This window comes from Chaetodon auriga, chromosome 7, assembly GCF_051107435.1.
Source record: "Chaetodon auriga isolate fChaAug3 chromosome 7, fChaAug3.hap1, whole genome shotgun sequence".
Lineage (NCBI taxonomy): Eukaryota > Metazoa > Chordata > Actinopteri > Chaetodontiformes > Chaetodontidae > Chaetodon > Chaetodon auriga.
Genome location: NC_135080.1, coordinates 21,997,501 through 22,005,528, shown reverse-complemented (window position 1 = coordinate 22,005,528; position 8,028 = coordinate 21,997,501). Strand labels below are relative to the sequence as shown.

Genomic DNA, 8,028 nt, shown 5'->3' with positions numbered 1-8,028 from the left:
CAAATTGATACTATATGTAGAAAAAGGTGATACGCTCCAAAAAGCAGCAGCACATCTGCATTTCCCGTTTACCGGTCAAAATCTAAAGCAGCGACTTTTTCGATTAATATTAACAAAACGCCGTCAAACTAATTACCCCCTGTTGTGTTGTTGTTGTCAAACTGATAAAACTGCTAAAAGTAACCACAGAAATGTTGTCAACACTGTTGCATTGTGGGACAGATGATTGACACGGCGGCCATTTTCCCGCTGGACGCTGCTTCCCATTGTGGATACGAAGAAGAAAATAGAGACAAGCGAAACATTTCTCACGACTTCCAGTCACTTTTCCCGTAGGTAAGCCTCTCGAAACATGTCACCGTGTTTGTGAATCAACTTTGTATTTTTAAGTTGTATTTTTTTATATTTGAAGGCACATTTAACAGTGAAAAAACTCTAATTCTGCCGTGTGGGAAAATAACAAACACGGCAGTCGAAACGACAGTGAAATGCAGTCTTTACTGCAGCCGTTCAGACGAGGGGAAATTCTGTTTCAAATTATGCGCCGGTTCAGCTCGGTTCTACGCCGCCGTTAGGGACCGTTCGGCTCTCCTTTGCTTCTCTATGAGTTCCTTGAAATGTCTCCTGTGTTGTTCTCTCATTTCCTGATACGGTGGAACAGCGGTTATTAGTAAAATTTAAGTTGTTTATGCGCTACTCCTTTGCTCTTCTGCCCTGGGTCTTTATCCCGTTTGCGCATCAAACCGCCGCCATCATCAGAGCGCGGTAGGCGGACCTAGCAACAGTGGAAGGCAATTGTAGAGCCCGCCTCCTTTCGAGACTCTACGTGCTGATTGGCTCAGACGTTATATTTTTTTTAGATACGTAAGGTCTACCAGCCAATAATATCGTCGGTCATCTTTGATTGATGTTGTCGGGCTGATTGTAATACGGAATGTCTTGTATGTTTACTTACCCAGAAAGTTAACAAAATTAAAGATTCCTGTTCCAATTCAAAAACTGTGTAATATGGATCTTTATATTTAACAAGACAGGATTGAGAGGGTTTATTATTTAGGAAGTGTCGTCCACAGCAGTGGTATCACCTCAGGTGTACTAGTAATAAAGCAACAAAACACAGAAATGAACTCAATATATAAAATGATAATTATATAAATACGTACAATATAAAAATGTTATTATCTGTTTGTTACTATTTTCGCAATATATTAGTGCTATTAAAGCATTTTTGTAAGTAAACAGGGCAAAGAAGGTACAAGAAATCAGACGGCTTAAAAACAGAACTCGTAGATAATGTTGTGTGTCCTAAAGCAAAGCCTCTGAATTCTTTATATTCTCTTCTTCCCATCTTCTTCAGGTGATCTTTAGTAGACATGGCCCGTACCAAGCAGACCGCCCGTAAGTCCACTGGAGGCAAAGCCCCACGTAAGCAGCTGGCCACAAAGGCTGCTCGCAAGAGCGCCCCTTCTACTGGGGGTGTCAAGAAGCCCCATCGCTACAGGTGAGAGCTCCAAGAACAACCTCCAGACCAGTCTGTCAGTTGTGAGCCTAAAATTCCTTTAAAAAGAAAGAAACTTTCTTTTGTAAACTTTCACTAAATCATTTGTAGGTGTCCTGCTTTTAGCTTTAATGTGGTTGATATATCAAATGAATGCTTTTGTCTTGTTCTCTGCAAATACTGTATTTTTTTTTTATGTACTGTGAAGGCCTGGTACTGTGGCTCTGCGTGAGATCCGTCGTTATCAGAAGTCCACTGAGCTGCTGATCCGCAAGCTGCCCTTCCAGCGCCTGGTGAGAGAAATCGCCCAGGACTTCAAGACCGATCTGCGTTTCCAGAGTGCAGCCATCGGAGCTCTGCAGGTCTGTATTACAATCAAATTCACATTATGAACTCAGAGTTGGCTAATGATTACTAATTAGTGAATCCCGAGTGTACACTTAACAGTACATGAATATGATAATGTAAAGACTGGACAGTTTTAAAGTGATGACGAGAGCACAAAATGAAGTACTGTTAATATGAAAGTGTTTCAAAATACATGCCTGCAGTATGGCATGCAAGGTAAACAAATGATGAAAATAAATCAGTAATAAATTGTTTTCATGCCTTTCATGCCAACTAAGAAGAAAATGTAGAGAAAATAAATGATATATATATAATGAGCAAAATGCATGTCATGTCATATCCATATAAGCTGGTCTACTGAACACTTAACTGTACACTGTGTTCATGAAGTTGTGTAGAGGCAGGGATGGTTGGCTAGAGCTACTGATTATTTTAACTAAATAACTAAATAAGTTCATCATTTAGTTTGAAAAGTGTCAAAACTAATGACAATCACCCATAATGAAGTTATTCATTTTAGCTCTCCTGACAACTACTGTATTTCCTCTTGTTTTCCCTGTCTGCAGGAGGCCAGCGAGGCCTACCTTGTGGGTCTGTTTGAGGACACCAACCTGTGCGCCATCCACGCCAAGCGTGTCACCATCATGCCCAAAGACATCCAGCTGGCACGCCGCATCCGCGGGGAACGCGCTTAAGCGCTCCTCTCGGTCTTTCTCCATTTCACCTCTTCTTGCCCTTCCTTCACCAGTCTGTCTCTCCGTCCCTCTGTCCCTCACCTCCTCCCTCCCTCCCTCCCTCCCTGTGTTAGTAGTGTGTAGAGGAAAACTGATTATATTATGGATAAAGTGTATAGTCGTGTTTTTCTTAGTGCTCTCAGGAGCAAACTTCTAGGGTACTCTCTTTTTGTGCATGTACCGACTCTTTGGTGATGAGATCTCCTCAAGCACACGTCTCCTAGTTTGCACTGTTTTTAATCTGACTCTGTAGGGTAGAAGATGGTTTGTGGTTTGAGAAAAGGAAATGTCATGGAGTAGAACAATGCAAATTTGGGAGGGACAGACAGGAGGAGAGGATGGGTATTTGTCTGCTGGGGGACTCTCGTCTCTTTTATGCAGCAGGGTGCTAGAAGATCTTACCTGGTCCTCTTCTGCTTCCTGTCCTCTGCCGGCCTCGCTCCCAAGTGTGCAGAGGCAACAGTGTTGGTCTCTTCTCACGATGGACAAGGCTGGATTTTCTGTCCCTGTATGTGTCTGCATGAGTGTTGGCTCTGATCACCACAGCAAATTGTATACAATCCATCAGCATCTTTGGAGAAGTTGATTTATGATTACCATTTTGATCAATGCTTTCATTCGTCATTTTAGATTCTTTTTTCCTTTCCAGTCTCATGCACAGGATGTTTTTTTTTTCTCACTTCAGACTATTTGTGGATGACATGGACATGGGGGGATAAATCAGATTAAAACAGAACAAAAAGAAAACGAAACAAAAAAAGATTTGAACAATTTTTTTCTACTGAAATGTGAAGCTACTGACTCGTTTTGGCACCAAAGTCGGATCCTCTTGTAGACACACTCTTTTCCTAACTGAAGAGTTTAACCTCACCTGTTTTCATGGTGTTCAAATTGGTTTCATCTAATTATTTAAGACCAAAGCTTGAGAGCTGAAGTGTGGTGTCAGAGATACTTTTTTAGCAGTGGCTCAGTTTTTAATAAAGGACCTTTTTGTGACGAAGGGTTCGTCTAGGTTTGTAATATTCTACAAAACCAAAAGCTCTCGCAGTGTGAAAATTATTTTTTGAAAAACAAAATAACTGATTCAAATGTGAAAATGTATTGTAAATCAGTGTTACATGACACATAATACTGGTCATGTTTTCTGTATATGTCCCCCCTTTGCTTCTGTTTTTTCCTCCGGATCAGTTGATCGTCTGTATACCGTTTCTCAGGTTGACTTGTCACCCTTTTAACTTAATTTTTATTTTTTGCTCAATTTGATTTTCTTTTTCTTTTATTTTTTTCCTTTTTTTTTTTTGAAATGTTAAGAAAATGTTTCAATTAAACAATGTTTGTAATTTCCAGATTTGTCATATAAGGTGGTAATAAATGGATGTTACACACACTCCCCTGTCTTATTACTACGCACGCTTCCACACGCACTTCACTCCACATTTATCAGACTAAATAAACAACCCAGGCAATGCAAAATCAGCACTGAACACTCAATGTAACCCTGTTTATTGCTAAAAGAGCAGCTAGAGGATTATTTTTATATCTCTCCATTAAGTAAGCTTTGAACATTTTGAGATGGGGAGGAAATGTCAGAAGCCTGTTCATGTTCACATGCCACAAACAACCTTTCCCAGACTGTCAAAATACAGCGAAAGAAAACACATTATAACATAACATGACCTGTAATCCTGGATCAATAAATCCTTTAATACTCAGTGTATCATCTGTATCCTTCACTGTAGATCAGATGCCTGTGAGCCCTTATATAACCCATGTGCCAGTTGCGCCACTAGATGGCAGTAAAACACCGTGTTTCTGGTGGGAACGTCAACTCTTAAAAGCTCCATCCAGAGGAATGGAGCTCCTGCTGGTCAGAAAGTGCACTTTAGCTTGGAGTGAATGAGGATAAAAAAACGGCACAGGTTCAAATTCGTTTGGCTGATACAAACAGCAATAGTATAGTTTGTTGTCGTTTTCTGAGTTTGAATGTGTGCCGTTTGGTAGGTAGTCCTTTAACATCTGTTTGTCCTGAAAATGTTGATCTCTCACCCTAAATATGTGCAAACTTACCTGTATTTTTCACATCCCTCTTTTGTTTTCCTACGAATGGAATATGATTAACTTGTCCTTCTTCTTCTTCTTGATTTACATGCTTATCCATAACTGATTACACGATTTTCTTTGATGATAATACAATACTACTTAGAAATGACTTCTTTTCGAGGTTTTCTATTCTTTCTGTATAATTTTTTATGTACCCATCTTTCGCACGCTCACATATACACAGACACACATAAAAACAAATAAACACACACACGTGAGACCCCAGTATTACAATTAATATCCTCTGCTGGGTTGACATCATTCCCCTCATCAGTGTTTCATTTCATCCTTCTACTTCCTTGATTAAAAGGGATAAAGCCATGCCCTCAGCCATATTCATTACAATGAAACACACACGCACACACACACACACACACTTTCTCCCATGTCACTGTGGCCTCGGCGATACTCATTACAATGAAACACACAGAGACAAACAAACATCTAATCAAACACCAGCCTTTTAATCCTGTTGTTTTGAATGGGCACCACAGCCACAGTGGTATGGGTACACACACACACACACACACACACACACACACACACACACACACACACACACACACACCAACAGTAAAGCAATCTCTTCTTCAGGGTGAGGGTCAGCTCTGTCTCCAGATAGTTTGGTCTTTATTTGGAAAAAAAATGTCCCTTATTGAATATTGTCTCAATATTTTTGTTTGTTGATCAAGCTTGTGATCATACAACAACCACCTGGAGAGGCAGAAGCTGGACGTTTCAGCCATTTATCCGGCACATTTATCTCATGTTCATTCCTCTACTGGCTTGTTAACTTGTATTTATGCAGCTTCCTGTTAAGGTATTACAACTGAGGCAGGTGCATTCTGTACAGTCCCATTGGTTTCTGGCAGTTTATTGGTTACTCTAACCATAAATGTACTATAATACAAGATCAGCCTCACACCATCCATTTTATTTCCCCCCTAAGCACAAATATATACTCCACAATCTTCCACTGTTCCCCCTGGCAACTACTGAAGTACAGCACACACAGCCTTGGTTGAGAATCATTGGAGTTTGATATACTGTATGTTTAACTGTTCTTATTACAAAGATGTTTCATTTCTTATATTATCTGAGAATGTTTACAGTTCTAGCTACACGTCTGCCATGAAAATGTTGTAATGACTAGCCAATCATGTCATAATTCCTTCACTTCTCGTCTCTGGTCTGCTCTTCATGTCTCCTCTTTCTGTCTTTTCTCTTTCCTTCTCTTTTGTATTCAGAAATGTGTACATTTTCCCAGATTACAGTGAAAATTGGTTTCACACAGTTAACCAGATAATTACAGTACACTGCAAATGAAATGATTTCATTCTTTGAATTAGAATAAAAAACGCTAACCCTAAACTAATCTAACTGCAGGATTACGTGGCAGCATATCAAAGAACCGTTTCTTTCAGGATTTGGACCCAAACGCTGTAAGAAAAGCTTGGTATGTGGGACTAAGGGAGTCAGGCTTTTATTGTTCTAAATAAAACTGAATAATTATGAATTATAATGATTACATTACAGTGTGGACTATCTGGAAATATCTTTTCCACTGAGGTTTCATTTAGCAAACCACAAGTTTTTACTCAAAATGAGTAAAATAGGTCAAAACAGGCCAATAGTTACTCTGTGGAAAATGTCCTGTTTATTTGTCAGTGATATAAAAACATGAGCCCCTCTTGTTTTTTACGTGTACAGACTGTCATGATATGACCATTCATTGATCATATGCTGTATCGATACATTGCTGTATCTATATGTTGATACATCTAAAGGAAGTGTATGCATAGTTATTTTTCTTCTGATTGTATGTCTTTGTCCATGTGTGTTGAGTGTGTATGTGTGTGCATATACAAGTGTGTGTTCGCCTTCCCCAAGGTCTGCATCGTGGTGCTCCATCTGTGGCACTCAGGGGATTAAAGCCAATCTGTCTGTCTGCTGCTCAAAGTGCTGACCGTCAGTCCTGCACCAGATTAACACAGTGCTGGGATTGGGGGGGGGGGGGGGGGGGGCAGTGGGTGGAGCATGGGTGGGGAGAGATGGGGTGTGGGTGGAAGAGAGAGGTGGATGGATGTTGAGGGAGAGACAGACAGGGGTGTGTGTAGGTGTGTGTGTGTGTGTGTGTGTGTGTGTGTGTGTGTGTGTGTGTGTGTGTGTGTGTGTGTGTGTTGGGGGAAGGTGGGGGGTGGAGTGAGTAGGGGCAGGTTGAGAGGTCGACCCCAGATTAGTATACAACTGGTACAGTGTGTGTGTGTGTGTGTTTGTGTGTGTGTGTGTGTGTGGCACAAGGGCTTTATACATATACAGTGGAGTATAGAGGGACAGAAGGTGAAGAAGGAAGAGGGACAGATGTACAGTATGGATGGATGGATGGATGGATGGATGGATGGATGGGTGGATGGATGGATGGATGGATGGATGGATGGAGGTTGTGGTAAAGACAAAGAGTTGCTGAAGTACTCTTCATGGCTCAGCCAAACAAGAATTTGAGTGTGGTTGGTGTGGAGGAACACTGAAGTATAGAGACGCAGGTAGACTATAAAGCCTGATTGACAGAGATGCACCCTAACCTGGAAATGTTCAAGCAATCTCCCCTCTTAATGTCAACTGAGAACAGGAGCTAGAGGCCATGTTCCATATAATAATATTCAACCTTTGATAAGTTTTCTGAAAGTCTTCTGCCACACCTTTTTTGTGAACATGAATATTCCCCAGCTGCAGCCAACCGTGTTATAAAGGCCTCAGTATGCTTCAAATGAAGAAGGTGTTAGAATGTTTCATGCAGCCACGTCTAAAGAATGGCCACTGGAAGGCATTGTACACAGGGGAAAGATGGGTTTGATGAATCGCACCAGTGTGAACAAGTTTTAGACAGCCTGTCCTCGAAGGCGTGGATGGTGCTGCAATCAGTTGTACACACGAAATCTGAAAGAAGTAATTATGCCCCCATGCCCGCCCTCTACGCTGAAGTTATGTGGGGTGGGGGCACTGTTCATAGATCTGATGACCACTTTGTTTGAGGCCTTCAGGGTCTGGGCTGCCTTTTGCTGATGTGACAAAGAACACAGTGAATACTCCAGAATGCAAAAGGTTACATCAATGTTACGTATGATTGGTTGCACAGCAAGCAATAGTAATCATTATAAATTAATATGAACTAACACGTCTGCAAAATGAATCTAATCTGCTGATAGATCACTGACTTAGTGTTGACAGCAGGTAAAGCCTCAACATGGACATCATGAACGAGGTAATATGTGTGGAGGGAATACACTTAGTGATACGTACGTCGTGGAGGGACGATCGGCGCTTAATGGGAAAGACATGGGGCTGTTT

General features: G+C 41.1%; 1 protein-coding gene across 2 annotated transcripts; it reads left to right on the top strand.

Moving 5' to 3' along the window:
• Positions 1-220: 220 nt before the first annotated feature.
• LOC143323018 (histone H3.3A) lies at positions 221-3,967 on the top strand. 2 transcript variants are annotated; one of them, XM_076734559.1, is made up of 4 exons: positions 221-336; positions 1,358-1,501; positions 1,707-1,860; positions 2,413-3,967. In XM_076734559.1, exons 2-4 carry the CDS (start codon positions 1,374-1,376, stop codon positions 2,539-2,541), a joined length of 411 nt encoding a protein of 136 aa, XP_076590674.1. In that variant the 5' UTR covers positions 221-336; positions 1,358-1,373; the 3' UTR covers positions 2,542-3,967. The 2 variants fall into 2 exon arrangements, with proteins under 2 accessions (XP_076590674.1, XP_076590675.1); XM_076734560.1 differs by having other exon boundaries at positions 226-332.
• The last annotated feature ends 4,061 nt before the right edge of the window (positions 3,968-8,028 follow it).

Coding starts and splice junctions, on each gene's coding strand:
- LOC143323018 (XM_076734559.1), top strand. CDS start 1,374: ATGGCCCGTACCAAGCAGACCGCCCGTAAGTCCACTGGAGGCAAAGCC. Junction 1,502..1,706: donor AAGAAGCCCCATCGCTACAG/GTGAGAGCTCCA, acceptor TGTACTGTGAAG/GCCTGGTACTGTGGCTCTGC. Junction 1,861..2,412: donor CAGCCATCGGAGCTCTGCAG/GTCTGTATTACA, acceptor CCCTGTCTGCAG/GAGGCCAGCGAGGCCTACCT.